This window comes from Loxodonta africana, chromosome 9, assembly GCF_030014295.1.
Source record: "Loxodonta africana isolate mLoxAfr1 chromosome 9, mLoxAfr1.hap2, whole genome shotgun sequence".
NCBI classification, from domain to species: domain Eukaryota; kingdom Metazoa; phylum Chordata; class Mammalia; order Proboscidea; family Elephantidae; genus Loxodonta; species Loxodonta africana.
In genome coordinates, this window is record NC_087350.1 from 55,851,916 (window position 1) to 55,866,267 (window position 14,352).

The window sequence follows — 14,352 nt, forward strand, 5'->3', positions numbered from 1 at the left end:
TTACCCTTCCAATGCCAGTGATAATCCTTACCATACCGGATTCCCCTGGTTGCTGGGAGCGGGTCGGGGAGGAACCGTTCACATATACATGTGAAGGATTATTACTCTAAAATAGACTTCACCAAATTGGGGCAGTTTGGAGGGAGACACGAGATGTGATGGGGAAGGGAAAAGGTCAGCTATAGGGAGATGAAAGCCATGGGTTCAACTGAAATCTAGTTTCAGGAGTAAAGCATAGGTTTGAGTGAAGGGCTTCGCTGTGTTAATGTCTGCCCCCAGAAAAGTTCATTAACTGCGGCTCCCAGCCTTTTCCACTGCTCCTTCTGCTTCAACCTTGAACAAAACCACAATGGGGGTCCAGGAGAATCATCTGGGTTGAAATCAATGTAATGAGATGAAAAGTAAATGGCACAAGTAAATGTCAAGAGACCTAGCTAGTCTAAGCTTTAGTCAGCAGTTATATTGACCCTTCTGAGATCAGTGAGCCTCCCTGGGCTGGAGGGTGCCTGCCTGGTCCTTTGTGGTCTGGGTTAGTGTTTCCAAATTCACAACAAATATTCATCTTTGGAATTTAGGAGCAAGAAATTAGAGAATCCTCAAATCATAAGTTATTTTTAAAATAACTCTAACATTCTTCATACTTTCATCATTATATATATGAAAAGTTGTTTAATAAATAAGAAGTATTAAGCTTAGTAGTATTTACAAAGAACTGTAGCCTCCAGGGATTATATAAACACTGGAAAATGCTAGGAACATTACTGGATATCATTCAAATAACCTAACATTCAAATGCCTTGGCAAGGATAACAGCACTCTACAGAATCAACTGTCAAAACCGCCAGCTGAAGAATTTTTGTTCTCAAAGCTTGTTTTCTTAGAACACCACATAGGATCCATATAAAGTACTATCTGTATAAACTTATTTTAAGAATGACACCGTTAGCAGCAGACAGGGCCACAAGCACACGCACTTAACACACAGCAACAACTACAAGCAACACTGAGTGATTAGATGGTAGCCATTTCTCTTACATGGCTCCTGTCCTGTTTCCCTTATCTTCAACTCTACATGTCAGTGTTTCCTACTCTTGTTTTTTATTTGATGACGATTCCTTCAAACCAGTAACATTTCTATGCTGTTAAGCTTTAGTATTTGTAAGATAACTATACTTTTTCCCATTCCTTCAACTGGTTTTTCTAGAGGTTAGGATTCAAAAAACACATTTTTGAGAAATCCTGGGAAGGAATTCCCACATGCAAACATTAACCTAGGTCCTGCTCTAGCTCCTGCAGCTTCATTCTGGAAGGGCAGTGTAGTATAGTGGCCAATCCATGTAAGCTGGAATCATGCAGACCTGAAAAATCATTGGACCCCTCTAAATCTGTTACTTCATCTGCACAATGGAGATGCCACCATCAAACTCCAGATCTGTGAGTAGAAAATGATCTAATTTAAGAACTAACCTCTAGAATCTCATCCTTTAGAGTTGGCTAGAGTAGGCTCTCAGGGTCTACCTGTGGCAGGAAAAGAGTAAGCGTATCACGTTTAGAATCAGACTTGGATTCAAATCGTAGCTCTGCCACTTACTATAAGTGACTTAGGCCCTCTGGTCTCAGATTTCATCTGCAAAATAAGGCTAACGATGAGGTATAAGCATAAAATAATGTAAAGAACCCAGGACAATGCCTGGCAGAGCAATAAGTATTTAGTAAATGTCCCCCTTCCCTCTTATTTCCAACAATAGTTAGCTGTGACACTGAGGCAAAGGAAGACCACCAAGAAGCAATTTTCTGATAAAGTGCATAGTAAGCACAGAAAATGATCCAGTGAAGGCCACATATAGATACTTTAAAAAAGCTGGAGGAAAATCTCTTTCGGAATAGGCCCCACTTTAAGAAAGTTCAAGAAAAAAATATCTGATCTTCCAGCTCCATAAATCCCAAAGTAACAATGTACTATAAAGAAAGCTTTAGCTATTCAATTCCTTGAAACATCAATTTGGGAGATACTTGCAAATCCTGTGCAAGAGATCAAATACATTCAAACATGCCCCTGACCTGGAGCAGCCCACAGTCGAAACACAAGGCTGACGGTGACCAGTACTAAATAATGCACAACAGTAACAGAAACATCAAGGCAAGAGAGATGCCTTCCAACTAGAGGAGCCAGGTTTTGCAAAGCAGCAGCTGAATTTCACCAAGCAGACATAACACAGAAATAACATCACGTGGCATGTTGGAACCATTCGTGGGCCAGAGCACAAGAGGAGAGGTAGAAAGTGACAATGGAAAAGATGAATTGAGGCCAGGTTATGAAGGGCCTTGAAAGCCAGACCAAGAAATTGGACTTTATCCTGAAAGCAATACGGGCAGTTCATTTGGGGGTCCCAGTACATTTTAAGTACGATTTACTTTACGCAAGCTAGATTTTTATACATATCAGAAACTTAACTGTTGTAGAAAGCAAAGGGCATCACCATTATTATTCCCTTTGTTCTCCTCCTGGAGCAGCCCCCCAAAATCCCCACTATCGAAACATCCTCCGAACCTTTTGAAGGGCCTCAGCTTGAGGTCCCTACAAGGTCTTCACAGAAGAGTTCTTAAAGATCCGCCCCGACTTTATCTTTGGGGGAACGAAGGTCCAAGCCGCACAGCAGGTGTCAGAACTACAGCCTGGCACCACTCTTCCCCTCCTACCTTCCTTTCCCTCGGGGAAGACCCAGGACACCACAGTTGTCTGTGGACCCTCCCCCACCAACCCAAACTGCTCAGTCTCCTCAGAGTGGAGTTACCTTGTGACAGACTGATGAAGGGGGCCTAGGTCAAATCTTTCTTCTTACTCTAGAGGATTCTGCTGGCCACCGCCCTCCCGGCCCCCTTCCACTTGGAAGCCCTGGAGCAGGTGTAGAACAGCATCAGACAGGGATGAGCAGCCTCGGCTGTACCGTTCGTAACTCAACACGCCACCCCCTTTCTGGACCTCAGTGCAGTTCAGTTTCCTTTAGTAATCTGTAAATGGAGACCAGCTTAGACCAGTGGTTTACATACCTTTAGCAAAGTTTTTCTTTTTTTTTTTAATTAAACCAAATCTTACAAGGGAACTCATTACATAAAAATAATAAAAGCATAGTTGCATTAGTTGAAGTATGGGTGAGGTACCTCATATCCTTACCCCAACCCAGGAAGTCCCCAAGGTACCTTTTCTCAACCCCTACGGCTCTGTGGAATAAGTCTGAAAAACACTGGTTTGGGAGATCCCCAGGTTTTTTCCCACTTTAGGACATCCAATTTCAACGCTCAAGAAGTAGAGTGGGCTCACTGAGCAAGGCATCAGACCCTTCTGATGTCTATCACATTTAGGCTAGCAAAGACTTAGTCCCAGGTCATGAGGCTGTGTCTAAGTTCCTATTCCCCCAGTCCTACACACACTCAGTCCATTCCCAGTGCCACCTCCTCAGGACTCAGGAGCAACAAACGCCATCTTTAGCTAGGAGAAATAATACTGCTGATTCCTGAAATTCCACCATTAGCAATACATCCTTTTGGATAAAGCACTTGCCAGTTCCCCTAGAAGAAGGCATTCACCCCATATACTTCAGGGTAAACAAGGTCATCAGGTTCCTTCCTCCTAATAAGAAGCAAGAAAGCCATACATCTTAGGCACTTGAGGTAGTCTCAGTGACTAAAGATGACAAATCTCATCCTCACTGTCACCTTCTCCTGGCCCCTATACACAACCAGCCATCCTCACAACCCCCCATCTCCTAGCCACCTTTAAGCCTGAAGCACTCAGAAGTTCCATTGGGTTCTTGCTTGGCCTGACCAGCCCAGCCTCCTCTTCCAGACTCAGGAGCCTCAGTCCTTCAGCCTCCACAGGTTATTTAGCTCCTTTTTTTTTTTATACTTATAGGAACAGGGAGGCCAGAGATGCTGGGAGGCAGAAAAGAGGTCTCTCCTTCCCCAAAGTGCAGCTGATGAAGTCTGGAGGCAGCCAGGAGAATGCACAAAAAACCTCCTCCTCCACTCAGTTCTCCTCCACACTGTCCTCAAGCCATTTAAAAAAGTGCACATCTTCCTGGTTCATGGGAAGACTGAAGACCTCCGGGATTTCAAAAGGAAGCACCAAAAAAAAAAACAGCCCTGTGAGTGACTATGATTAGAATCAGTCCATGCAATAAAACCAACTGGCCAGCCTCATTTGAGGCCCTTTGCGATCTGCCACAGTCCACGTGCTTAGCTCATGGCCCACCGCCCCAGAACCTATGTTTCCCATCTGCCAACAAAGGTCAAGTTGGGCCAGATGGCTTTAGAATCTCACAAATAAGAGTTCAAATTCCAAACCTGCCTTTTACTAGTTGTGTAGCTATGGGCAAGTCACTTAATTTCTCTAAAGACATCTATAAAAGAGGGGATAAACATAGTATCTGCCTGATAGAATTGCTAAGTTCTAAACGAGACAAGGTATATTAAGCATTTATCCAGTACACTCACTGGCACGGTATGCATTCATTAAATGTTAGCTACTGTTTTTATTACTATCCCACACTCATCACTCCGGTCATCGGGCTTTCCCCATACTTCCCATCGCCTCTTTATTCTCTTCTCCAACTGGAGATTTCTCTCTGCTCCTGTCAGCCAATCAAAAGCCTCTCTATCCCTCAAGGTCGAACTCAACCATTTAACCTTTTCCAAAGAATCTTCTCTGACCACCCAGGCACACAGGAATCTCTCCCTTCTCTCCCTTGTTTCTTTCACCTGGTTCTTGTCACACAATGTGAGCTCTCTTCACTTGCCAGACTGAAGAAGCATGAGGCCTCGGGCCTCAGTATCCCATGTGTCAAATGGGGGTAATAATCCCCCAGTTCCTTTCTACTCAGTGAGGTGCTGGGAAGTTCTCATCTGATATCATGCTTAATAAATCACAACACATTAACACATGCTCAAACATTTGGAGCGAGTTAGATAATTTTTTCCGGTACCTGAGGATAATGAATTTTGTTAACTTATTTCTTGGAAACCAGTACCAATGTATTTGTTTTTATGAGCAAGCATACAGAATTCAGAATAAAAGACATTTTTAACACTTTAGTAGTAAGACCTGACACTGATACAGCACTTCATTTGTGTACTTCATATATGTTCGTTCCAAACTTTCTAACAACTCAAGGAACTACCCTGACGCCCACTTCATAGGTGGGGCAACTAAGGCACATAAAGTCTAAGCAACTTATATGTACTTTTTGTACAACTAGCAAGTGGGGGAGCCAGGATTTGAGCCAGGAGGTCGAGTTCTGGCATTTGCTCTCTTAACCCTGAAGTTGTCCCTTACCAGTTAAGCTGTAATTTCTCAAAAGTGCTGTTTTTACCAAAGGTGCCATATTCTATCACCTGCTGAGGCAGTAACTCACAAATGCCCTGTCTACAGGTAGAATTAAGATCAGGGAATAGTCATGTATTCACAGAATCCTGGTTCCCTAAAATGTGAAAGAAAAGGACTTTATCATCCAGACAGGTGGTTTTCATCCCTGACCGCACATTAGTCAACCTACAGTGCTTTTTGAAAATACCATACTTCATCCCCAACCCAGATGAATTAAATCTACATCAGAATTGTGAGGTAGTGATTCTAACATGTAGCCAGTGGTTTAGACCAGTGCTTCTCAAGCTTTAACGTACATATGAATCACCTGGGGATCTTGTTAAGCTGCAGTTTCTGACTCAGCAGGTCTAGGGTGAACGTAAGATTCTGCATGTCTAACAAGCTTCCAGGGGATACCAAACCATACTTTGAGTGATAAAGATTTAGACTAGTTTCTCAAAGTGGGGTCCACTGACCCTTGGGGATCTCCAAGACTCTTTCAGGTAGTCCAAGAGGTCAAAACTATTTTCATAATAATACTAATTTGTTATTTATCATTTTAACTATGTTGAAAAAAGACATGGTGCAAAAGCCATGATGGGAAAACCCCTGGTGCCTTAGCACACATCAAGACAGTGACACCAAACTGTTCTAGCTGTCATTGTATTCGCCACCACATACTTGCATTAAAAAACTTAATTTCACTTAAAACTATTCTTGTTAAAGTGGTAAAAATTACTCTTATGAAATAATGACCCTCGAATACATATCTTTTTAATATTGTGTGTGATAAAATGGGAAGTATGCATCCAGAAGTGCTACGTATAAAGCATATCTGCTGACCTAAGTTCAACAGTTGTCTTAAACTTGTCTCATTGGGTTGCAAGCTAAACACAGTTACTTTTTCTCACGGAACACCATTTTTAGTTGAAAGAACAACTGACAAATTATAGTTACTCAGACTTGAGTATTAGGTGAACATTTTCTCAAATATGAACAAAGTGGGTCCATCGCTCTAAAGAAAACAACTTACATCATTTGTTGCCAAAGATAAAATTTTTATTTTCAAGCAAAACTTAGAATTTTGAAAACTTGAATTCATCACCATGAGATTGAAAGCGTCCCAGTACTTTTCTGAGATCAGAAGTGATATTAATAAATATGATGTTTTGATACATCAAAAAATGAGTCAACATTTGAAAAGCCTGCCTAATTCCATGAACCAGTATTTTCCAAATGACTAATGTATGATGTTTTAATATCATGCAAGGGTAAAATACCATTTGGAGTGCAAGATTTTAATAAAACAGAGTACAAAAAGGTCACTGATATGGTTTCAAATTCTACACTGTAACTAATGACTTATTAAGTTTTGGTTGAGCATCAAAGAATATCCACAGTTACCTAAAAAGACTATTTAATACTCCTCCCTTTTCCAATGACATATCTGTAAGAGGCCACATTTTCTTCATATACTTCAAACAAAGCAACCTGCTGCATCAGACTAAATGTAGTTACAAATATGAATCCAGCCATCTTTGATTAAGCCAGACATTTAAAAAGACTGCAAAAATGTAAATTAATGCCATTCTTCTGAATTTTTTTATTATAGAAAATATCGTTATTTTCCATAAAAATGTATTATGTTAATATGTATGGTTTTATTATTTTTAAATGAACTAAAAAAATTTTTTTTTAATTTCTCAATTTTAATTTCCAACACAGTATACTTCCAAAGATATAACCCATATAAACAAAGCTCTCTGGGGTCCTTGCCCAGGGTCATATAGCAGGTTGGTGGCTAGGCTCCAGCTCACCTGCTTTTCAAGATAATTCACTTAGTCCCCAGAGCTTCTCCGGCTGGTCCTGTGGTAAATGAGCAAGAAGAGATGCCAGCCTTACCTGATGTAGCTGGAAAGCACGTGGACCTTGGAAGTCTTTGTCTTTATTAACTGTAAAAGGAAAAAAAGAATCGGTTCTTTAGTACCTCTGCCCTAGGCCTGCAGCTGCTCACTCACAGGGCCATTTAGGAGACAACATTCTTCCCAGATCACCAGGCCCTATCACTAGCTCACAAATGAAGCTAGGGCTTCTTCTGTGTGGAAGAAAACTCGATCAGTTTATTTTTGCTAATTTGTAATTGGAACCTGAAAAAAAGACCTTGTTCTCATTCATTCCCCAATTAAGGCCTCCCATTCTCACTCACCAGCAGGGTCTCAGTGGCTTCTTCTATCTCTCCCTTCCAATAGTACCTGGGGAAAAGAACAAAACCAAGCTATGATGCTGACAAGAAGAGTTTAACGAGATATCAAACCTGACCCATCCAGGTCAATCACTGAGGAGGAAACTTCAAAATCTTTCCAAGCTCATATACAGAAGTCTAGAGTTGGTCTGGGCCCCATAGGTCATCTAGTCCAACCATTCTAATGCATGCGTTGAACATCTTCTTGAGGCTTACCATCTATATCTTGAAGAAGTCCATCTAACTTATAGCTTTTCACATGAGTAGAGTTTTTTCTTATGGTGAGCCAACATCTGCCACCCAGTTGTTTTCTCTGACTAGATGAAGAACCACTGCAGGACAACCCGTAGAAATTCCTAAGCCCAAGTTGGGCACCCCCAGCTATTTCAAATGCTCATCCTGCATTCATAGCTTTCAGGCCCCTTCCCACCATTCTGGCCTCTCCCCATTGAACTGGTACTACTTAATCACTGACTGTCAAAGTTGAGTGCCCAAAGATGTATAAATAAAAAAGCACAGAAGGCTTCAGGGAGGAAGTGAGCCTTAAAAGATATGGAAGTAAGTCCAAAAGTTAAAAACAAAGTTAGTGACAATGTTCAGAAAAAGAATGTGAGAACACATCATGGGAAAGGAAAGAAATCTGGCGTGTGAAAATCTACACTGACCCAGGGCAAGTCTAAGATGACCTAGGTCATTGGCCCTGTCTACCTCACAGAGCCATGGTGAAAGAATTTATTAAAAGGAAGGATGGACATATGCAGGGAATGCCAGGCTGAAATTCTATTCTAGTGCCTAAGCACTAGTTCCCAGACTGGCTGTTTGTGGATCTCCTGTACAACTTTTTAAAAATTCAGGGACTTGGGATCCTTAGGGAGACTAATTGAGTAGATCCAGAGTGGAGCTCAGGAATCTAAAGTACAGCCAAATTTGAGAGTCACTGGTATAGATGATGGGAGCTACTGAGGGAACAACATCACTGGGGGAAAAAAAAACGATAGTTTTGATTATTATATGGCACTTTTCCATTTTGACATTTAGAACAGACATTATTCCTCTTTTTTCATTGGGGAGGAGAGAGATTAGAGATCTGAGAGGCAGATGACAGATCCTGCACTACTAGTACTGGAATACTGAAAGATCCTGATGAGGGAAATGGTGCAGACCAGGCTTAACTGAAGTGAAGATGGGAATGACTTGAAGACACACAGAAATTGCCTATCACCTATGCTAAACTTTCAAGGCCTTCCAGAGAATCCAAAAGCAATGGAACATTTTTTATTTGCTATCCCCAGCTGGCTTACTCAAGGATGGAATGCCCTGTCTGACTTCTTTGCCAACAGCAAGCTAACTGGTTTAACCAAAGAATGTACAAACAAGGTTCACTATTCTTAGACCATGTACAGTTTTTTTTTTCCCCCTGCCTTCTCTTATATACAACCTATTTTTGCTTTTGTTAGATAGCACAAACCCACTAATTGGTCTCCTCTGAATAAAAACCAACAAGGAATTGTTGATTAATTAAATGTGTTTGAGCTACTCTTTGACAGTTACACGTTATCTCAGTGCTCTTTCCACCATCTAGGACTGCACACTAGCACTCCCACCCCCCATCCGCTGGCCATGGCAAAACTCACAATGAGGCGGCCTTGGGCAGGATGTTCACAGAAGCAGCCAGTTTCTTATCCAGTAGGGCCCTAAAGCAAACAGAAAGTGATTGGGGCAAGTGCCTAGGATCTTAGAGAAGGGACAGGAGAAAAGGAGTTCCTGGAAATTACCCAGGAAACCTGAATCAAAACAGGTAATCATTCAGGATGTTCTTCCCTTCATTTGCAAACCCCCCCCACCCCAGCACATTCCATAACCACTGTTCACAGAAGTACTGAAGACAAAGCTCTTCATAAGTCCTTGCCTGGCTGAAGAGAGAAGTAGGGAAGCTGCTGTAAGAAGGTAGCTCTAACTTTAAGGACAGCCCTAGCCTGCTTGGGGAATGGGAATTAACATTGGACAGGAAGCAAGAAGACCTGTGCTCCATTCCTGGCCCTACAGAGGATGGCTGTGTGATCTTAGGCAAGTTCTTTCTTTCATTCCAGTAATAAGTATTTAAGTACCTGCTCTGAGATAAGCACTTCCTGCCTCTCTTGACCTGACTCTCCTGCTGTACAATCAGAGGACTGGTTTAGGTCAGTGATTTCCAACCCTATCACCACCAAGAATTCTTTTTATTAAACCACTTTCTTCTGCTTTTATTTCTCAGACACGTATCTGGCTGATACTAAATGCTTCTCATCTGCACACAGCCCTGTGACAACACAGAGTTGATGCAACTCCAAGCAAAATGAAAAAATTTGCATCGTATTCTACAATTGTCTTTGGCAAATGTAGACTCTTCACCTACCACAGCCCTAAGAGTATAATCATCACCTTTGCAGACCTCTAAGATTTTTTTGACAGACCACAGGTTGGAATCCCTGGTCTGAGCTTTCAGTTTCAGTCTGCTTCCTGTGCAGAGCACTGGTGATCACAATAAAATGTTTCAACTAGTGCAGGTGTCACAGAAACAGGAACACCACCAAGTCATCAAGGCAAGGAAGAAGTGTTCCCAAGCATCGAAACCTAAAGCCTGAGTCAGATGGGCCCTGGCAAACCTTTTTCAGCTCTCAGACAGCCTGGTCTGTTCTCTGAAGGGCTTGGACCCTGCCAAACAAACCTTATCTGAGCTGTGCTCACTGGTCCCTCCTTCCTCAGCTAAGGCCAAGAGAACTGACCTACTTTCTCTTCTCTTGAGCCCCAGACTGAACAGAGCTCTATTAACGTGGCAAAACCATCCTCATTCCCTTGGGAAGTTCCAGGAGCTCAATAAATCCCTGACTGTAAGGAGAGGCACATGGAGCAAATGTGTTTACAACCGCTGTATGTCTCACTCAATCACGTGCTGAGAAATCTCATTCTGTTGGTTCTAAAGGTGGCATGCAAACACAGGGACTGAGTTAAGCCTCTAGAAAAAATAATTCCACTGCCTCACAGGCCCTTTCCAATCTCTTTGGTAGTGTGAACTCAGTGGCTGATCATAGCAACCTTGGATGAAAGGTTATAGAACTGTGGAGAACTGTGTTATTCAAAAAGGTCCTATGGCCACAAAATATATATATATATACTCATGACCAGCAATGAGCCACCAGTGGGGAGCTCAAACCCTCATGCTCATGTGAGGAAAGCAGAAGATAGAATCCTAGAGCTAGTAAGGCCTCTGGAAACGATCTAGTCCAGAGGTCATGGACTAGTGATTCACGGACAAATATATGGTTTGGTCCTCATGGCATTTTAAAAACACTGACTTTATTACCACTATTTAATTTCAGGATATTTCAGATGCAAAAAATACAGATTATCTACTTTCTCTCACACACAAAAAGCAAGTCTTATATCATTGGGCCTGCAGTGTTAGAAGGTCACATTTAGCTAGAGTTGAGCAGTTGCTATTCCCTCTAGGCATGAAATACACTTCTTAGATCAACACAGTTCCCACTGCTCTGTCTTTCCTCCCAACACTAAATTTGTACACCACCTAGGAAGAATAGAAGGGTTGCTATCTACCATCATCTTTCATTGTTACACCCCAGCCCACATTACTCACTTACATTTTGTCTATAGCCATTTGTGTTTGCCACGCTGGTCTAATTTGATCTTTTCATCTTACATATATGGAGATCAAAGCCCAGAGAAGACTTGTCTAAGGTCATATGTGCAGCTGGCAGCAGAGAGAGGACCAGAATCAGGACTCCTGACTCAACATTCAAGGTTACCCTCTACATCCCCAATATGAGATTTTTCTAGTTAAGAATGTGTCTGTCAATGATAGATCTAAGAACATTGTCAGGAACCAGAACTGAAAGGCAGCAGAGTGTGGAAGAGCAAGCACTGAACTGGTGCTAAGAATCTGGCCCTGATGTTGGTTCTGCTGCTAAAGCTGGAGTCCCTGCTAGCTAACGTTTATAGGACCCTTCTCCTCATGCACCTATTTACTTTCCATCCATAAGTCCTAGAAACTAAGCCTGTTTGCCTCTCTTCTATCCAAATCTCGAATAAAAAATACTAAATAGGACAGGCTGTGGTAAGAGCTCTATAGCCACATCACTGAAGAACCTACTTCACACTTCTGATTAAACTTCACAGACTGAACACATGCTCCAGCCTACCTCCATTCACAGCAAACCCTAGAAATGAGAGAAAACACTTATTACTTAGCCATGTCAGAACACAATAAGGAGAATGTTTTATATACGAGAAACTATGAGGAAAACCCAAAGAATAAAATATACCCCTCAGACATGTATGAGAATATGCAGGAGAGTACTAACACAAAAGATGAGATCAACATTCCATGTCTGGAGGTGATGGAAACCAGACCAGCCATGAACATTAAGAGAAAATCCTGAAAACTATCAGAAAAACAAAAAAACATTATCTACAAAGGAATGAGACCCCAATTAACACTCAACTTCTCATCAGCAACCTTAAATGCAAGAAGACAACAGAGACCTCTGTCCAAGCTGGTACTGATTCATTTACCTGAACTGACCTTTCGACCAATCAGAATCCCATGTATTCCTTTTCCTCCCAAAACCCACAGGTGTCAGTTGAAGGTATTTCCAGATAGAAACCAGACTGGCTAATCCAGGGGTCCAGAGAAAAAACAGTTCAGCACAAACCCTGGGCATACCAGAAGCATCAGAGGGGATATCAGTTTCTAGCTGCTAAATACGTGGTCATGTTCCTGGAATAATCATAGGTTCTTTTAGGCAAGAGCTGTTCTCCAAAGGTAATATTAATGAGGGAAAAGTTGGTATTGTCGTTGGGGGAAGGAAAGATGGAATCAAATGCAACATTAACCTGAGACCACCAATTTGGAAGCTGTGTGCCGCCAAAGACCATAAGTAACATTTTAAAACACTGTAACTTAATCTAATATCAACCTCAAGCATGCTGAGCTGTGGAGAAAGAGGAAAGGGAGCAAGGAGCCAAACCCATTATCCTCCAGCTCCACTAACCCTCTTCAAAACTGTATCTATAAAGAAGAGAGAATAATAAAATTCAGATACGAAATTTATTGAACATCTACTATACGCAGCTCCTAGTTAACCAGTAAGCAAGGTACACACAGGCTTACTTGCATCTAGATGTGGTGAAAAACAGGTGAAATTGTACACTACTGATTAGTTAAGTAAGCACAAGCAACCTTGTGTACCTTGCTTATTGTGTAATCCGTCCTTGACATACTCGTTACTGGGGTGAGCACTCTACATATATTATATCATTTAATCCTACCAACAACCCTGTGAGGTAGGTGGTATTAGCCTATAATTCAGATAACTAAGGCTTAGGGAAGGGAAGAGGCTTGCTCAAGGTCACACAGTAAGTAGCAGAGCCAAGATTCAAACCGTGTCTGATTCTAGATCTGGTGCTCTTTATACCACACCACATTTGCTTCTAGAAAATTGACAAATACTGGGGATGGCCTTTTTCTCCTCACCTGTGATAATGAGCGCCTCTGTGACTGAACAAAAAGAATGCCTTCAAGAAGAAAGAGAGCTGGGCCAAGAATTAGGAGACTTGAATTATCAACCTGAAGGGTTCCACTGTTCTCTTACCTTAACACTTTAGGCAAGCCACCTCACTCTCTGGGTCTCATATCCCTACCTTATATGCCCCCTGTGACACTCAAAATTTTCAGGCCCAGCAGCAGGATCCGTGGGGGGATCATCTAGCCATGTTTCTCATACCACCCCAAGTAGACTTGTGTAGTTCATCATTGGAACAGATGGGGCTGTCAGAAGAGAAGAGCCCCACTGCGGGCCCTCTGGAACATCCCTGTAGCTCCCCAAGTCTCCTGGGGCATCATCTGAGCCCCTTCACCATACCTGGCAATTCCTCTGGCAATTTGCTCACTGGGACAGTTGACAAAGACGATGGAGTGAGTGCCGGAGACATAGCTGCCTGTAACAGTTGAATGGAACTGCACGCTAAGGGTCTTGAGCATGGGGTATGTCAGGAAAGAAGCTGTCAGAATCTACATGGTGGGAAATGAAAAGCACTGGTCAGCAGTGACATCACCAATTCAACATCTCCCACCTCAAAAAGACTACGACTAAAGCTGAGATTTTTCTCATCCCATCTCCATTTACACAATAATAATTCCTGAGGTCTGTACTGAGCTTTAATGCATTTTCCTCTGCATTTTACAGATGTAAAATGGAGGCTCAGAAATAAACTTCAAAATCACACAGCTTTTAATTGATGAAGCCAGGATTAGGACTCAAGTCTAGATGACTTGAAATCCACTCTTGCTGTAAAAAACTATTAGGGGTAAAGTCCAGGCATACACTGAACTGCTATCGGCCTATGCAGATAATTATGAATGGTAAGCTCTTATATCCATCAAATACTCGATGTTTTAGGGAGTAATTTAACTTCCACTTGTTTGTGGATGTATCAGACACGATGGGTAGTCTAGTAGAAAAGGTAGCCTTGCAAACAGACCAATTCTAAAGCAGTGTGGTCTATGCTACCGTAACAGAGAGCCAGGGAACCTAGAGGAAGGCTCTGAGGGAGTAAGAAAAGCCTCTGAAAAGAAGGTGCTGCCTGATTCGGATCGTAAATACTAAGCAAACAACCAACAAAAAGGTTTCTTATTATTTTAATGATAAACATTTAAAACAGGAAGAAATAAGAACAGCTGGAGAATATCTTC

At 41.9% G+C, this 14,352-nt stretch overlaps 1 protein-coding gene across 6 annotated transcripts in view; it reads right to left on the reverse strand.

The window, feature by feature from the left end:
• LOC104845637 (protein CutA homolog) overlaps nt 1-14,352 on the reverse strand; it is a 37,845-nt gene that overhangs the window by 16,430 nt on the left and 7,063 nt on the right. For 2 of the 6 annotated variants that reach the window (XR_010323042.1, XM_064291530.1), the window contains exons 2-6: nt 13,523-13,671; nt 11,801-11,818; nt 9,239-9,298; nt 7,569-7,614; nt 7,265-7,314 (exon numbers count right to left, since the gene is read on the reverse strand). Coding sequence is in view for 1 of the 6 variants with exons in the window: in XM_064291530.1 (XP_064147600.1) it covers nt 7,265-7,314; nt 7,569-7,614; nt 9,239-9,298; nt 11,801-11,818; nt 13,523-13,671 (323 nt within the window). In the remaining 5 variants the exon portion in view is untranslated. The other 4 variants (XR_010323041.1, XR_010323043.1, XR_775612.3 and 1 more) reach the window with 4 other exon arrangements.